General features: G+C 56.2%; 1 protein-coding gene across 1 annotated transcript; it reads right to left on the reverse strand.

The window, feature by feature from the left end:
• Positions 1–518: 518 nt before the first annotated feature.
• On the reverse strand, positions 519–18,165 carry CPNE7 (copine 7). Its single transcript, XM_070761778.1, has 15 exons — positions 18,087–18,165; positions 10,331–10,513; positions 9,234–9,308; positions 9,042–9,116; positions 7,980–8,063; positions 7,573–7,662; positions 7,188–7,286; positions 6,975–7,061; positions 6,635–6,694; positions 5,813–5,946; positions 5,501–5,555; positions 4,843–4,894; positions 4,416–4,549; positions 2,061–2,297; positions 519–716 (listed from the first exon to the last, which is right to left on the reverse strand). Exons 1-15 carry the CDS (start codon positions 18,111–18,113, stop codon positions 579–581), a joined length of 1,530 nt encoding a protein of 509 aa, XP_070617879.1. The 5' UTR covers positions 18,114–18,165; the 3' UTR covers positions 519–578.

Below are 18,165 nucleotides of genomic sequence, written 5' to 3' on the forward strand. Positions count from 1 at the left end.
CCAGAGGGGTCCCGGGCTCCATCCTGGGAGCCTTGCTGACCCAGGCTGTGAAGTTCAGCCACTGGGGTTGCCTCTGTTTTCCGCCCCACTGCCCAGAAGGCCCCTGCTTTGATTACTCCTTTGTTTTAAGGGCGCCCCATTGCAAAGAGAAGCAGCCCTCCTGTTCCTTTGGGCAGTTTCAGGGGGGTGTACACGCTATAAAATGTACGGGAGTTTATTCCCCTGCCCAAAGGAAGGGCAGAGAGGAGCTTTCGTGGACGTATCTGAATGAGAGCGGTCAGGGGCAAAGGGCCGCCCCCCTCCCCTCTCACCTGGCTTCTTGCCCTCCCCCTCCCTCCCTCTTTCCTTGGCAAGCCCGCTGACCCTCCGGCCATTGTCCAGCTTGGCTTGCCTGAGGCCTGGGCTTCCCACTCTCCGTCCCCATCTGCCCTCCCTCGTCTCGGGGCCCTTCCTAGACTGGCACAACTTCGCTGTCAGGGTGGGGAGGGGGTCTCTCGGCGGGTCTTGCTTTCTGGAGGAAGACACGGAGCACAAGGACGGGAGACAGACGAGGGCCGGCGGACGGGGAGGCTGCGGGTTCACTGCGGCGAGTTCAAAGCCGAGCCGGGGGTGCTGCCTTTGGGGCCGCGGGGGGGCAAGGCCTTGGAGCTGTAGTATTCCACCACCTGCTTGGGCACCTCCGCCAACACACACTTGGCCAGGGCGGTGGGCGAAGCCTGGAAGGCAAAGGAGGCCAAGAGGTCAGCTGGCCACCTGGTGGGCATTCTAGCAGCTTTCGCTCAGCAAAAGGACGGCGAGAGATTTCAACTGCCCCCCCCCCCAAAAGCAGGAAAAGATGCCCAAAGGAAATCCCCACATGGCAACCCTAGGATACATAAAGGTCCGTAAGGGGCACGTCCAGTGATGACCTCCTACACGGACGGTCAGGGACACAGAACTGGTAGGAAAAAATGTGAATCCCCCCCCCCTTCTGGGCTCTGGGTCTGTTTTTCCTATCGCAGTCAATGAGGCTGAATGTGTATAATTTTAGAAGAGCTGTGCGTGTGTGTGTGCGTGTGTACATACAGTTTATATAGCAAAAAATAATGTATACTGCTCAAAAAAATAAAGGGGACACTTGAACAACACAATAGAACTCCAGGTAAATCAAACACCTGTGAAATCAAACTGTCCACTTAGGAAGCAACACTGATTGACCACCAATTCCACCTGCTGTTGTGCACATCCAACTTTGGACTGAATATTTCATTCATTCAGGTCTAGGATGTGTTTTTTGAGTGTTTTCTTTATTTTTTTGAGCACTGTATATTTTTGTGTGCCTGTATGTAACATGTATGTGCACATATGGCATGTGGACATAGAATTAAAGAGTATATTTTGGATGTTCAGTAATAATAAATAGAGAGGGGAATTGCATCTCTTGGAGGTGGGGAGAGGCCAGGCACCCTCACCCTAACCCTTGACGTGAGTGATGTCAAGTTGGCCACCTTTAAGCCAGTCACGTGATCTTTAAGCCACCCCCTGGTCACATGATCACAGTGTGGTAGAAAAAAATGTGCAGCCCTTCCCTGGCCACAGGAGTCTCCTTTTCTGGAGGTGCAGCAGCTCCTGGAAGCCGGCCCCCCGTGTTTCCCAGACCCTTTGGGTGGGCAGAGCCAACCCCCCCCCAAATCCCTTCCAGGCTGCCTGGATCCCGTTGAGGTGGGAACCCTCATCCGGGGGGGGGGGGGGCTGCTCCACTCTGCTCTGGGGGAGGGCGAGGGAGGAGGAGGATCCCTGGGAAAACCTGCCAGCCACTGGATCCACAGCAGCGCAGGGCTCCCAAGGTTTTACTACCACCCTGTGGCCGTGGCTTGTGCATTTTCCTTCCCCCCTTTCACTGCACACTGGGTGCTCTGGGGTGGAGCTCCACTTTCGCTACCCCACTGCGTCGCCCCTGTCTGGGCAGCAGCCCACCCCTGATCCACGGCCACGTGACTTCCTGCCCCCCCATGGCTGCAGAATCAGGGGAGGGCAGCCAGATGAGGAGGGGGGGTTGCCCTGTCGGGGGGGGCACTTACGTTCTTGAACTCCCGGAAGGGGACGAATTGCACGATGTCCCGCATGACCGGCTCGCCTCTGGGGGAGCGCAGGATCCCATCGTCCCCATCCAAGATCTGCATGTCGGTGAAGTCGGCATTGCCCACCCCCACAATGATGATGGACATGGGCAGGTGGGAGGCCCGGACGATGGCTTCCCGCGTGTCCGCCATGTCCGTCACCACCCCGTCCGTCAGGATCAGCAGAATGAAGTATTGCTGGGGAAAGGGGGGGGGGGCGGGAGGGGGGGGGGTCAGGGAATGTGTTTCTTTACTTATCAGATTTCCAGGTTATAAATGCAAACAGGACACTCATGCTCAAGGTGTGCATAAGGGCCCTACCATGTGCTTATGACCAATGGTGCATGCATTAACACACCTTTGTGCCTACCATCCCTGTCCGACTGTCCAGTTGCCTCACTGACCTGCACCTGCCTTGCTAAGGTTGATGTTTATGCCAACACCTGCTACCGTGTACATGCTTGGCAAAATAAAATAAAAATAAATAAAATAAAAACAAGCCGGGGGGGGGGGGGGGGGGGACGGGAGGAAGCCCAGAGGGGACAGTCAGGGGTGCAGACAAAAGGTCCCCAAATTCTTCCCCTTCGTGAGCCTCTCAGCCAATGTCCACCAATCGATCTTGTTGGCACCGAAGGGGCAGTGGCCCTTCCTGGATTCTGGGATTTGGGAGGCCACCTGGAGTGAGGATGGGAGACCAGGCTCCACTGCAGCCCCCCCTCCAAGACACTCCCCCTCCCCTCAGGGATTCCCCCCTCGGAGGAATTGGGGGGAGGGGGGAACCCCCCTTTCTTCTTGGCAGAGGACAATGTCCCCTGCTCTCCCCCTTGCAAGAGTTGCAGGGTTCCTCGGCCTACGCAAAGGGCAGCCCCAGTTGGCCCCAGCTGGATTGGGTAATGGGCCTAACTCTGGAGACATGCTGCCCTCCCCAGGGGCTCCGGCACCCCCTGACCCATTGGCAGGGTCCAGAGCTTGGGTGGGTGGGTGGGTGGAGGTCCTCCCCAAAGCCCCAGCCTCCATTTATGGATTCCATGGGAATGCAATTCCCTCCCACTTGAAATCAGTTTGGGAATTGAAGACCCACCGTCAGATTAAATGCCTCGGCAACGATCGGGTAATTCACGTGCCCTGTTTTTGTTCTCTAATTCCATTTCCTTCCCTTAATCAAATTGACCCGATTCAAAACGCCAACGTTGATGGACAAGAAGGCTGGAGTGGATTCGCTTCCTCCACGGGGCTCCTTCTACTCGCCCCCCCCCAGGCTGCCTGGCCTTCCTTCTCTGCTCTGCTGGGAGCCTCCCCTTCCCCTCCCCCGGCTGTGCAGACGGACACCTCAGTTGCCGTCCTTAATTGATAAGACTGGCAGGCACTTAGTGAGCGAGCCAAGAGCTGTCAAGGCCGGGATGAGCAGCCTTGCCCGGGCCCTGGTCGCCCCCTTGGCCCACGTCAGCCCCAGAGGGGGAAAGGGCTCCAGACCCATCAAGGAGCCTTTGTGGCTGGGGGTGGAGAGGGGGGGGGGGGGCTCCGGGACGCCCTCTGAGCTCCCTTGGCTTCTGGACCCAAACGGGGAAACCTCCGCAGTTGTCTTGCAAAACCACACACGCAGATTGGAGGTCTCCGAAACACAAAATATATATTGCTTTAGAAATTGGCTGAGAGCCACAAGGACGGAGAAGAATGTTGGTTTATGACCAAAAGGTTGAGGTTATTTGTGAACCCGATAATGAATGTTTGTTTGTTTGTTTATCTATTTATTTATTCATCTATCTATCTATCTATCTATCTATCTATCTATCTATCTATCTATCTATCTACCTATCTACCTATCTACCTATCTACCTATCTACCTATCTACCTATCTACCTATCTACCTATCTACCTATCTACCTATCAATCTACCTATCTAATGTCTGTCTGTCTGTCTGTCTGTCTGTCTGTCTCTCTCTCTTGGACTTCGATGCTGCCCTTCTCCGAAGACTCAGAGTGGCTCACAACATATAAAAGCAACACAACCCCCCCCCCCAATTCCAAAGCCCAATTATAAAACTAATGTAAAACCCCCAAACCCTAAAACCATATAACCATATAATCATTCACGTCACAATCACGCTGATGGACAGAGCAGAGGGTTCGAGTTCTGTTCCCTAGTTTGGGTCTGCAAGAAGGTAAGCAAGCTGACAGCGCCCCCCAAGGAGCCCTCACAGCTTCCACGTGTGTAGGCAAGGGGCCCAATCCACCACCTCCCTGGGCTCTGCTTTTCCACCGAGTGGAGGGCCCAACCACCACCCAGAAGGTTTTGGCTGATTCCCACGCACTCACCGAAGCTTCCTGGGTCTTTTCTTCATTGGCGGCGACTTTGGCCACTTTGGAGATGATGGGGGCCACGTTGGTTGGGCCATAGAGCTGGATCTTGGGCAGGCAGCTCTGGTAAGACTCCACCACCCCCTGGATGCCTATCAAGGAAGGGGGGGGAATCGGGTGGGCCTTTCCATGCAGCCCAGGGGGGGAGGGGGGAGGGGGGCCTCATTCCAACCTTCCTGGCTCCTCCACAGAAGCCCCCCAGCAGAGATTGGGGGCTCCTCCTTCTCTGAGCCCAGAAGAGTTGGAGAGTCGGAGGAAGAGGCTGGAGAGAAGATGTGCTGACCCAGCCACAGGGGGGGGGTCCCTGCGGCCCTTTGGCCTGGCCGGGGCAGGAGGAGCAGCCCACCAGGAAGGCAGAAGGGGCAGAAGCCGGCTGTGGCCTCACCTTCACACTCGTCGTCCTCGGCACTGAAGTTAATGGCAAAATCATGGGACACCTGGGGGGGGATGGGGGGAGGGAGGTTAATTGTGGGGGCCCCTCCAGCCCCTGTTGGCATCGCTCGGTGGATGGAAGCCGCGGCAGCTGCCCTGGAGGATTCAGGGCCGCCAACGTGCCAGGGGGGACCCTGCAGCCGGTTGGCAAGAAGGCGGTGCTGGTGGCGGCTGGATGCAGAGGCGGTGGCATGAGTGCCAATCTGCCCTGCTTGACCGCTGATGGATGGACACCCCAACACCCAGAAAGGCTGGTCAGCCAAGTGCTGAGGGCATGGCGGCAAAGCAGCCGAGAAGCCTGTGGGACCCTGAGGCCAGACAGTGGGGCTGAGCAGACCCCCCAAGGCCTCCGAAAGAAGCCCCCAAACCCCCGGGGGTCTTGTCAAGGCAGATAAGAGGAAATGCCAGGGGGGCCCCACAAGAGGCAGCTGTGATGGTGAAGTGATGGCAGCTCACCCAGCTGGGGCTCCTGTCTCCCCCAGGGACACTGGCCAAGCCCCTCCCCAAGGGGGGCAGCTGCCTTGGGGACCAGGATGCCTCTGCTCCGCTAAGCCCCCCCAACCATCCCCTCTGCCCCCTCCTCCTGCTTTCACCCACCTCCCTTGACTTACTTCATAGTTGGGGGGGATCCTGGCTCCAAAGCCCAAGGCGGAGAACTTCTTGTCACTGTGGAGAGGCAGGAACTGGTCCCTCTGGCTGCAAAGGGCTCGGAAGCCCCCCCCCCAAGCCCCTTCTCCCCCCACTCTGCTTTCCCCAAGGCCCCTTTGAGGACCACATGGGGGGGAGAAGAGAGGCCTCCAAGTGGCTCCTCATCCCCATGGGGGGAGGGGGAAGGCTGGGCCTGGACCGTGGGGAGGGGGGCTAGAGGGAGCCTCCCCCCTCAAGCAGAACATCCCTCCCCGGCCCCTCCCCCACCGCCTCACCTGTCGTAGTCTTGGCAGATCTCCCCCACGGCCACCAGGGCCTTCAGGTATTCGTTGGGCTGGTAAGGGTTGATGTAGTGGAGGGAGCAGCTGTTTCGGGGGTCCCCGTTGGAGGCGGTGAAGTCAATGGCCACCTGGGGGGGGAGGGAGAGGCAGGGGGGGGTCTGGGGCCCAGCGGGTGGGTCTCCCCAGCTCTGGGGCTCAATCAAGGGGGGGGGGAAGGGGGGCAGTCCCTGGATTCATTGGCCCCGGGGTCTGAGACGAGGGGCCCAGAACGCGGCATCACATCTGGACAATCAGGTGAGAATATCGCCCCCCATGCCCCCATCCCGCGGGTGAGGGTCTCTCCTTCCTGGGATGCGGCCCGTCGGATGCCCTGGCGAGCAAGGTGGGCCCGGAGCCAGCAATCTGTTCCTTGCCGCGTTCTGGAACTGACTCACTCCAGGAAGCTCTTTCGAAACACAATCTGCCGCCCTGGTTCTTGTTTTGAAAGAGAGGAATCTGTGCGAGATGCCAACGGGGCTCCTGCTCCCTCGCTCGCTCCAACCGCCTGGCCAGAAGCCGAGGTGACCCCAGGGCTGGCGGGAGGGGGTGGAGGCAGCTTGCCTGGAGGGTCAGCCCAAGACAAAGCCCCCGGCCCCTCCCCTGAAGTTCCCCTCTCCCGTGTCTACGCAGCCAACGGAGGAACCGATCCACAAGCCCCCAGGCCCAAAGGGGCAGCGCTCGCTGGAGCAGAAGGGGCCCCCCTGCCCGGCCCTGCCTCCAGAGACCCTTGGCCTGCTCTGGGCCCACCGAGGAGGAAGGCCAGGTGTAGCTACTCACCGTGAAGTGGATCTGGCAGCCGCCCATGATGTAATCCAGGAAAGAGTAAACCCTGTGGATCTTGCAGAGAATCTGGGCATCAGCCAGTGGCAGAGGGGTGGGGGCAGAAACTGCTTCCTGCCAGCCCAACAAGGGCAACAGATCTGCAGCCCGGGGGGCAGAATCGCGAGGAGGGGGCCAGGCCTGCTGCACCCATGGGTGGGAGCGGGGGTGGGAAGCCTCTTTGGGTTGCCAATATTCATAGCAGGCCCCTAACCCACCCCTCTGTCCCCCCCCCCAGTCCCCTCCCTGCTCAGCCCCACTTGAGGAGGAGGATGGGGCCCCTGGGCTGGCCAGTTACCTTCAGGTCCAGCAGAATGACCACCCCGGAATTCCGGTAGTTTCGCTTCTTCAGTTTGTACTTGGGGTTCATGCAGTCCCACTGGATCTGACGGGAGAGGGGGCGGAGGGCATTCAGGCCCCTTCCAGCCCCCTTTCTCCCCCGGGAGCCCCCTCCCCAGTGGTGGAGGGGGGGACACCCACGGCTGCTTGGCCTTCCTCCCTTGGCCCCCACCTTGTTGCCGCCTGTGGCTTTTTGCATCTCCTCAAACGTGGTGTAAAACTCGCCAATGAAGTCGTGTTTCCCCCGGGAGTCGTAGTCGAAGACGACACACTGCACACACACAAGGGGGGGGGGGGCTTCAGGACCCCTGAGGATGGGGCCCCTTATGCCCAGGGCCCCGCCCCCCTCCTCTTCCCACCCCTCCCACCCCAGGGCCAGAGGGGGCCGGCCAGGCATCCAGGGGGCAGCAAGGCAGGGCTGCTCTCAGAGGTGGGGTAGGGGAGGCAGCACTTCAGGGACGCCCACTCTCTGGGAGCCCCCCCTCTAGTCTGCTGGGGGGGCTGCTGGGGGGGCTCTGGGCATCAGCAATTCTCCCCCCCAAGACCCCCCCCCTCACCCTCAGCTTCCGCTTCTCTTCGCAGCTGCAGAGAGAATTCAGGGAGACTTTGAAGGGATCCCAGATGGGGCTCAGGTTGTTCTTGACGAACTGTGGAAGACAGGCGGGGGGGTCTCAAAAGGGGGGGTGGAGGGTGGCCCCCAGTCAGACCCCAACTGCTGTGTCTCCCCTCTGCTCCTCGAAGGCCTCCCGCTGATCTGAAGGCTGGAGAAAGAAGAGGCAGCAACCCCCAGGGGCCCTGACCATTGTAGGCATTGCTGCAGTGGGCTGGGGGGCTGGGTTTCTGGCTCCCTCCTTTCCCCCATGAGGGCCAGGAGCTTATAATGAAAAGTTGCTTCTCTCCTCTCTGACTCGGGGGGGGGGGGGCTTGGGAATTTGTCCTTTGGATCCTAGGAGGGGACTCTAACCTCAGTCCGGTGTACCAGCTGCTCACTTCCATCATCATTGATCCGGTAGATCTCCAGAAAGGGGTCGGATTTGCTGAAGAGATCCTAGGGGAGGGAGAGTGATCCTGTTATCAAGGGGGGGCTCTTCTCCTGCTCTTTCCAGGGTCTTGGGGCCTCTTGGGGTGCACAAACGACATGATTCAAAGTATTGCAAGGACCCTCTGACCTTGTGGGGGGGGGTTTATTGGCCCACAGGCTTGTGGCCGGGCCAGGGAGGCTGGCCATACTGGGGGTGGGGAGAGTCCTGCACACCCCCCACCTGGCTCTCTTCTTCCTTGGGCACCTGAAGCCCCCTCCCCACTTCATGGGAGGGTGGAGAAAACGGGGGGGGGCGAGTGGGGGTCCCCTGGGAGGAGAGGGGGCAGCTCTTTCCCCTGCGTGTGGGGGGCTGGCAGGGAAGAGTGAAGGAGGGGGGGTGCAAAGGCCCCCACCCCACTGACAGACCCCATCCAGCAAGTTCTCCAGCCTTCCTTCCTCTCGCTTCCTGCTCCATCTGTTCAACTTCTAAATATCCTTTTTCATATTTTTTTAAAAAAAGGCATATTCATATTCAATTTCACAGCTTTGATGGCAGCCTGATTTATCTCTGTCACGTAAGATGACGAATTTGCACGGATGGCTCTGATTACAGACACACAAACGCGCGCGCGCACACACACACACACACACACACACACAAAGAGCTCCTTTGCTCCATGTTCACTCCTGGTGACAGTTTTTCATCCCTAATAAAAACTCCTGATCCACCTGCACCGTTTCCTGCAGCTCCTGAGCAGGTGGTGGGAGGCAGAGCAGCTGTTTCGGTCTCCCCCCAAACTGGGATGGGGGGGCTCTGGGGAGGGACTGGAGGGCTGTACTGGCACCCACCTGTCCAGACCAATTGGTCCCTCCTGGCCTGTCTGAATGGCCTGCTGCCCTCCTGCAGCATCTCAGTCCCTCCCCTGGCCCCGTGTGGTCACCTGGACCCTCCCCAGGCCAATCTCCCCCAAACAAGAGCCCAGCCCCCCCAAGACCTCCCCCCACCTTGTCATCCAGCTTCTTTGCCCGAAAGAACAGCTCCACGAAGCCGTTGTCTCCAGAAATCTCTTCCGAGGTCACCTGTTCAGAGGGTCGAGAGGGGCCCCATCAGAGGCCAGGCATGTGGGGCAGGGGGGGCCCAGACTCCGCTTCCAATCTGCCGTGGGGTGGGGGTGGGGGGGGAAGGGGGGCACTCACAGTGATGGTGGACTTGCCAGCAGATTTTCCGTACTTGAGAAAGAGGGGTTTGCTCACCCGCTTTTGAGCCACGATCTGCAAGGGGGAGCAGAAAGGGGGGGGGAGGATGGGACCCTTCTGTCAGGATCGGGCCCTACCTGATGCAACATTCCAAATTGACAGAAGAGAGAAGAATCGTAGTAACTTTAACCATGTAAAACCACTTAATCACGGTGACTAGGCAGATTGTCATGAACTCTGATTGGCTGACAAAAGTATATATAGACAATGTACCTTTGCGTAGGTGTGGATTGTGGATTGTCTTTATTGTGGCTCAGTGTGGTTTAGAGTGGCCTGTGAATGGGTGTGATTGTGGTGGCTGAAGACCTGTAGTTAAATGCTGTAACTGGGAGTAGTAGATAGAGAATTGTGAGTACTTTGTATAGTAACTGCTCAAGAGGCAGCTACGGTGTGAATAGTTAGTGTAGGTTTCATATGAGGGAAGTAAATATTTTCCTAAGAAACTCTGAAGTCTTTGATTATCTTGAAGACGAAGGTTCCTGACATCCTGGTCTGAGGCTGGCTGGTTGGCGGCTTTGGCTCTCTAGGTGGGCCAGCTTCTGCAAAGCCCTACTCCTTCTTTGGCTGGCAAGGATGGTCCACCCAGGAGGGGCCTTTCCCCACAGCCACTGCTCCGAGCTAGCAAGCTTGGCCCCCTAAGCCTTGTGGGGGTGGGCTGGGGTCTGCACACTGACCAAAATTTCACTACCACACGGTGGGCGTGGCTTAGGCATTTTCTTTCAACATTTTCCAGTGCAAATTGGGTGCTCTGGGGTGGGGCTCCATTTTCACTACCCCACTGCATCCCCCCTCCCATCTGGGAAGTAGCCCACCCCTGGGTCTGCAGCTGTGGGGGTCTCTCCGTCCAGCCAACCCACTGCCTTCCAGGGGGCGAGCCCATAGTCCTGCCTTCCTTGAGGCACAGTGTGCTGTAGGGTGGGGCAGTCTCTTCCCAGAGGCCCCTTTGCAGATTAGGCCCCCCACCCACTGCACCTAACCCCGCCCCCCTTATTGTCCAGAGGCTGGGCCTTGGAGACCTCCCCCAGCCCCTCCCTTACCTGCCCCACCGTGCACTCCATGCCCCCCAGGAAGTCGTCATCGTGGGTGCCCACTCCGCTGTGACCGTGGCTGTCATAGACTTCGAAGCGCAGCTTCTGCACCTCCTCAAAGTAATAGTCCACCATGAACACCTTGGCGAAAACGGGGTTCAGGTTGCTTCGGATGACCTCGGACCGGTCCACCTGGAAGCAGAGAGAGGCAGCGTCACCCCAAGACCACCGAGCCCAGAAGGCTTAGCCTGGCAGAGAGAGGGAGGACATAGAGAGAGCCCCCAGCCTCTCCCACCGCCTTTCAAGTGGCGTCTTCGGGCTTCCTGCGCTTTCCTCCTCCGCCAAGGGAAGCAGAGCAGGTGGGGTGGGTGGCACAGCTGATCTTGGGCAGGGGAGGGCCCCAAAAGAAGGCCCCGGGCAGGGGAACTGCGCTTGGGGGGTCCGAGGCGACTCCTCTCCTGGGCCCAAATGGTCTTAACCTGCAGAGCACTCAGCCTTCCTTGCCCCAACGGTCAGCTGCTTGGCTTCCCCGGAGATTCTCTAGAGCAGTGAGGGGGAACCTTGTGTGCACATACTATCGCACCTGGGTGAGTGCCCACACCAAGAATTCAATGCCTGGGGAGGGTAAAAAATGCCTCCTCTGCCCCCCCCAGAGGCCCTCTGGAGGCCAGAAACAGCCCATTTCCCAACTTCTGGGGTGGGGGAGGTCCATTTTTCACCAGAGGCTTCCCTGGAGGCTGGGGGGGCAACAATGGCCTCCCCGATCCCCCCAGAGGGCTTTCGGAAGCCACAAATGCCCTCCCAGAGCCTCCGTGTGAGCCAAAAACCGGCTGGTCAGCGCATACCTGCGTGCTGGAGCTGAGCTAGGGCAATGGCCTGCATGCCGGCAGATATGTCCCCGCCTGCCACCTGCGGCACCTGAGCCATAGGTTCACTGCTCTAGAGGGGCAGAACGCACGGAGGGTGGTGCTCCCGCCCAGCCACAGGAAGGAGCCTTGGCCGCAACTGATGAGAAGCCCGAAGGAACGGAACGTGGGCTGAAGAAGCCAGACTGGGGGGCCTGATCTTCCCAAGTCAGCTCGGCTCGAGGGCCCCCCGCCCGCCCCCCCACCTCCCCCGTTGGGGCTCTCGCTTCTTCGGATGGGCCCTCATCCAATCTCCCTCCCTCTCCACCCCAAAAGTGGGCTCGGCCCTCCTGTGCTTCTGCTGGGCTCGCGGGGGGGGGATTTGTGGTGGTGGGGCATTTTATTTTATTTTATTTTATTTCTGATTGTTATGTGGGGTGGGACTGGTCTCTGGGTGTCACGTGACTTTCATTGTCCACGGCAATTCATTGTATTGACAGTGACAATATTTATATTTTATATTTGAAAACGTGGCCTGAACTTTCGGGGAACGGAGCTGCCTGGGCGAGCAGAACGCAGAGGGTGGGGGCCTCCCGGGCACCGATTCCACCTTCGAAGGCAGGCTGTGGGGTGGGGGAGCCAGGCGTGGAGCCGGCCGAGATGCTCAGGAGACACTGGGGAGGGGGGCTGAAGGTGAGCAGGTAGACCCCTGCCCCTGGGCTCCCCTGCCTCCCCTCCCTCTCTCCAGAGGCCACTGGAAGCACCGGTTGAATCTTTGGGCTCAAGCCACCTCCCCCCTCTCCGGGGGGGGGAAACTCTGGTGGGGATTCACAGCTGGGGCAGGATGGGGCCTTTCTGGTGGAAGGAGACGGATTGGAGGACAGGTGAGTCTCTCCTGGACCAGCTGCCAAGGGAGCTTCCAGCTGTGCTCTGGGCCAAGGGCCTGTTGGGGGCAGATAATCCAACCCAACCTGCCTTCCAGAGGTGGGCTGCAAAGGTGGGACGGTGACCTGTGCTGGCCCCCGTGGCTCTGAGTGCCAGTGGAGTCCAGCGCTATTCTGCAACTGCACCTGGGCTGGTAGCGAAATCACGCAGGGGTGTCCAGGTGCAGTAGCAGAATTGCACTGGACTCCACTCGCACTCAGAGCCACGGGGGCCAGCACGGGCCCCATCCCACCTTAGCATCCCCCCTCTGCTGCCTTCCCTTTTCCCCCCAGCTCTTCAGGGGAGGGGCTGCCTGTGCAGGGACCCCATTGTTCCTGGCTCAGCCAGCAGCTTCTGCCCAAGGCCATTTCCACTCCCTGGAATCCAGCCTCTGAGTTCGTGCTGACTTTGTTCTAGCTGCGCAGGTCCTCCGTCACGCTGCTTTTCAGAAAGGAAATCAGATTACGGGTCTGATAAAACCTTATGAAGTTTCGGTTCCTAACCTGCCTGGTTCTCTATTTCCTGCCCATCTTTGGTATCATCATCATCGTCAGCAGGACCCAGGTCAGCTCATTCCATCCCTAAGCGGCCCTGGGAAAAGCCTCATCACCGCCAGAAGAGGAGAATGACTCATTGGGTTAATTAAAAATAAATATTTAAAAGTTTAAATATCTATAATACAGTCAAATCTCTCACAACCTGAAAGCATATAGCGGGGAGAAAAATGTAAGCAATCTTGTTATTCCTTTTGTTTACTAGATATACAAAATAAAATTGTTGTTTAGCAATTAATTTTGGACAATTTATGATTTAGGTAATATCATTGAAATTAATAAAAGATTAAGATATAGTTAACAATATATAACATAGCAATGTAAAACTAGTAGGCTGATAAAATTAAATAAAATAAAAAAACTGTAGCAATAATGCCAACGGATTGGTTGGCAAATGTGTAAATTGTTGAGCGTTTAAGACTTGATATATAACGGTATTGTTATACCGTTTTTATTGTTGTTGTGAGCCGCCCCAAGTCTTCGGAGAGGGGCGGCATACAAATCTAATAAATTGAATTGAACTGAATAATTACGAACGATGATATCTATATGTCTGGATAAGTTGTGTTTTGTTTTTTTCCTTATCTTTAATAATAATAATAATTTATAATAATAATTTATTAGATTTGCATGCCGCCCCTCTCTGAGGACTCGGAGCGGCTGTTTTATGGTATTTGCATATTTTTCTTAATGTAAATAATAAAGATTATTTTTTTAAAAGCAGAGAACTCCAAGAGAAACTACCGAGAGCCTGGCTGCATCTTAAATACCGGCCACTTCGCCCTGGCTGGAGATGCCCTGGGTCAGTGCCAGGGAGATTTTGGCCAAATGAAACGTGTTAATTGTCCAGATGCTGGAGGCCACGGAGCCTTTCGCTGCTAAAAGCCTGTGGAAGCTGAGCAGGTGGAAGAAGGTTTTCTCCAGAGCCAGCGAGGGTCCAGCCTTCTCTTCCTTCTCCATAGCGCAGCACACACACACACACTCACACACTCACACACACACGGTTAAGGACGCGGCACGAGAGGGCTAAAAGCTTTCCTGGCTCTTTCCTTCTGCTTCTCCCTCTGGACCTGGGAGGCTTTTTTCTTGGGCGAAGGCAAAAGTTCTGTCCAGACTAAGGATGCCCATTTCCTGGTGGGAGGGGTTGCCTTTCACGCACACACACACTTACACACACACAGCACTGCCCTCCCTCTTTCTCTGCATCAGGCCACAAGACGGACCATGCCGAGTTTCCGCTGCCTCTGTGGATAACCAAGCAGAGCTGTCCATTGGCTTCTCCTGGTCAATTTGGGGTTTGGTGGGCCAAGCAAAGGGAGGGGGGACATATCATCGCAATTGATTCCTCCCCCCCAAAACCCCTTTCTCTGTCCTTCCCCAAATTTCTTCTTCCCAAGGAGTGGGAGGTTTGTTAATTAGATCCACTGTCTGAGATAATCTCCTCCAAGTAAGCCCTGCAGCTCATCTTCAGTGGAGGATTAATCCATCTCATCATGGCCCATATGTTGGAGGCAGCAAATTGCAGTCCGGAAGGGACAGGCGGCTCCCTTCAGTGGGTGGATCGAAGCCCAGATTTTGAGGGGGGGCAGAAGACCCTGCGTGGCACGATTTCAGGTGCTGGAAGGACCATGTCCTGTGCAGGGATTGTTGTGGAGAGGGGCAAGGCAGGTAGGAAGTCCCCTTGCTTGGGCTGAGCCTCTGATGACTGACGGGTGGATGAGTTGATGGATTAATCAAATATATGTAACTTCCCCTCTCATCAAGAGCAGCTCTGGGCTCTTTACACATATTAAAAAATAAATAAATAAAGCACAACAAAGAATGTTCTTTCTGCGCCAGCTCAGGAAGCTCCAACTGCCCCAGGAGCTGCTGATCCGGTTCTACAGAGGAATCACTGAGTCCGTCATCTGCACCTCTATCACTGTCTGCTTCGGTTCTGCAACCCGACAAACCAACACAGACTTCAGAGGAGACTCAGAGATGCAGAAAAATCAATGGTTGCCAACCTGCCTTCCATGGAGGACCTGTAGACTCCAGGAGTCAAAAAGAGGGCGGGGAAAATATCGACTGACCCCTTGCATCCTGGACACAAACTGTTTCAACTCCGACCCTCAAAACGTCGCTACGGGGCACTGAACACCAAGACAACTAGACACAGTGTTTTCCCGAATGCCCTCACTCTGTTGCACAAATAATCTCCTCAAGAGTGTCAAACTATTCAGTGTCTGCACTGCTATTACGACGACTTTTTTCTCATCATTGCCATCACCCATCTCCTCCCACTTAGGACTGTAGGACTGTAACCTGTTGCTTGTATCCTAAGATTTTTATTAATATTGTTTCTTCATTGATTATTTGACCCCTATGACAATCCTTAAGTTTTGTACCCCATGATTCTTGACCAATGTCTCTCTTTCTCGTATGTCCACTGAGAGCATCTGCACCAAAGCCAAATTCCCTGTGTGTCCAATCACCCTTGGCCAAGTAAGAATTCCATTCCATTCCATTCCATTCCATTCCATTCTCTCCAAGTGCCGCTCTGTGCTCTCTACAGATATTCACAAAGAAGCAGGTGACAAGACCAAAGACTTGGCCGCATAAAGGAGGGGCTGCCCAGGGACCACCCCCACAGCAGCTGGACAAACATTCCCCACTTCCAAGAGAGCCACAGGCCCCCAGCTGCAGCTGCCTCCCTTCCCAGAGGCTCCCGCCGGCCCCATTGCCCCGTCCGTCCGTCGCTCAGGCCCTCATGATTTCTAAATAATGCTGAGCATGAAATGGTCACTTTATCAACGTCAGGCCACGCAGCCCTTCGAGACATCAGCCAAAGTGATTTTCCGTGGCTGTTAACATGGGCAAAGACAGCGGCTGCCCTGGAAATGGAGCCATACTTCACTATTGATTTCGTGCCTCGTTCTCCCTCCCTTTCAGAAAGCAGAGGAGTCGGAAGCCGGCTGACCCACCTGCATCTGCCCCTGGGCAGCATGGCTCAAATAGGCCCCCCAGCTTGGGGCCAGCCCCCCCCATGAACTCGGTTGCCCATCGCAGGGCTTCTTTGGAGGCCTCATTGGCGTCTGCAGCTGGAGGGTGGGGGCTGGGCTCTCTCTGCTGCTCCCCCCTCCCCAGAGGCTCCTTTGAAGGCTAGCTGTCAGTCTTGTTTGCGAACACCCAACCGGCCCTTCCTTCCTCGGCTTCATCTCAGCTTCGCTGCTTGCTTCAGAGGAGAGAGAGAGAGAGACGGCGAGATGAAAGAGAAGGACCACGCAAGGCCTCCGCTGCCAATTAAATGGGTCCACGCGACCCTCTTTTCCCCCAAAGTAAGACCTCCCCTGATAAGAAGCCCAGTCAGGCGTTTGAGTGCAAGGCAATAAGGCCAAGTGCTTATTTCAGGGTTCAAAAAAAAAAAATATAGACAGGGTCTGATTTTTCAGGAAAACAGTTATCTATCTGTCTGTCCGTCCGTCCGTCCGTCCGTCCGTTCATCCACCCAAGGAGCTTTAGCGAGGGAGTTGGGAGGGCCAGCTCCGTCCAGTGCACAGCCAGCAACAGCGGCCAAAATGAGAGTCCACCCCACATCAGGGCAAAGGTGGAGCGATGCCAAGGAAGCCTCCCACTCCGTCAGCCTCAGGGAATGGCTCCGTCCGGAACGGCTACTTTGGGTCTTGCATGGGCCAAAACAGCCTGGACAGAGTTGCATGTAGCCTAACTATGGGTCTCAGAGCAGGCCTGGCTTCCACCTGGTTGGAGGACCCAGAGCAGAGGGAGCTGGGGAGCCCAGGAGCTCCTACTCAGCCGTCTACGCCCCCTGGAGGCTGCAGCTCTGGCATTCCGTCCCATTAAAGAGCAACTGGCCCTTAGCAGCTAACCCCCCCCCCGGAGACCCCCAGAGGGGAGCCAAGCCACTTCCGGGGAGAAAGGCCAAAGTCTCAGGGCAGCTTGTCAAGTGTCAACGCTGGTTCCCTTTAGCTGACTCAGCCCATTGAGAGGAACCGACTGGAGGGAGGGAGTTCGGGCAGGTCCCTGAAATATACTGCTCAAAAAAAATAAAGGGAACACTTGAACCGCACAATAGAACTCCAAGTAAATCAAACTTGTGTGAAATCAAACTGTCCACCTAGGAAGCAACACTGATGGACCTTCATTTTCACCTGCTGTTGTGCCCATTCAACTTGGAACAGAACAAAGGATTCAATGAGAACATTTCATCCATTCAGATCTAGGATGGGTTCTTGGAGGGTTCCCTTTAGTTTTTTTGAGCAGTGTACTTGTGTGCATCTGCTACTAGGTGTGAAGGTGTTACGCATCCTCCTGAGAGACTTTGCACTTTGTTACTCCACATCTTTTCCTCTTTTCACACTGCCTTTGCTTTGCACACGTGTAAATACAGGCACCTTTAAGGGTGGTGTGATTGTGCAGGAATGATTGCTTTTAATATCTATGGGTTTTCAATCTCGTATTTAAACTCTATTGGATTTATATTTTATGTATTGTACTGTTGTTGTTGTGAGCCGCCCCGAGTCTTCGGAGAGGGGCGGCATACAAATCTAATAAATCTAATCTAATCTAATATCGAATTTCTAATCAATTAATGCCATGAATTCAATGAAAAGGTTGGTCCCTTCATCCAGGGAAAGAGAGGGCGGTGGGAGCTGTCCGAGAGGACCTGAATTAATGGCCATCATTCACCAACACCCTCTTGAGCCAGATGATTTCTCTGGTGGAGGGGGGGAAGACCCCTCTTGGTGCTCTTTGGTGGAAGCAGGCAGTTGGTGTGTGCCCAGTTCTCTCCCTCTGGCCCTCTGGCCCTAGACCTGCTCTGCCCCACAGGGGACCCCCAACCCTGAGAGCTCTTGAGACCTACGGACCCCAGTTCTCAGGTCTTCCTTTAAAGTGTCCAAGTGCCACCTCTATGTTGGTTGAGGCAGTCAGGGTTCCCTTGGGTCCCATTTGTTGGGGGTCCAGGGAAAGACACAGAATGCTGGACTCAACATGACTCTAGACAGCTAGAAAGACCTCAGTCCATCCGTAGAAGAGGCCTGGAGTTTAGAAAGTCTCCCGCAGGGGTCCCTAAGGGACAGGGCGACCCCCTCCAGTGCCTTACAAGGACAGAGACCTTCACCTGGAGGGGGGCAGGGGGGCTGGTCAATGGGAATGCAACAAACCTGCCTCTCCTTGGTGGAGATAGAGGGCCCCCTGGAACAGACCTTCCTAACCCGGTTAAAAGTCGGGCAAAGCCTTGGAACCCTTTGGAATGACTTCGCTGCTTATGGGGGATGAGAACTTCCGCCCGGGGATTGGAAGGGTCTGAAAGGGAGACGGGAGAGCCCTGAAGGGCAGAGAGACCCTGCTGGTCTCCCCTTGGCGGCCTTGCCCAGCCTGCCCCCCTCCTGGACCCATCTCAAGCCCTCCCGCCCCCCTTTGTGCCCGCTGCCCCCCACCTACCTCCGCCCACTGTCCTTGGGACTGCATGAGGAGGACCACGCAGGGGTCCGACTTGTTGAGGGTGTCCCGGTCCAGGAGG

Source organism: Erythrolamprus reginae, chromosome 9 (genome assembly GCF_031021105.1).
Source record: "Erythrolamprus reginae isolate rEryReg1 chromosome 9, rEryReg1.hap1, whole genome shotgun sequence".
NCBI lineage: Eukaryota > Metazoa > Chordata > Lepidosauria > Squamata > Dipsadidae > Erythrolamprus > Erythrolamprus reginae.

Coding starts and splice junctions, on each gene's coding strand:
- CPNE7 (XM_070761778.1), bottom strand. CDS start 18,113: ATGCAGTCCCAAGGACAGTGGGCGGAG. Junction 10,514..18,086: donor CCCAAGGACAGTGGGCGGAG/GTAGGTGGGGGG, acceptor CTCTGCTTCCAG/GTGGACCGGTCCGAGGTCAT. Junction 5,556..5,812: donor ATCTGCCAAGACTACGACAG/GTGAGGCGGTGG, acceptor GCCTCTCCACAG/TGACAAGAAGTTCTCCGCCT.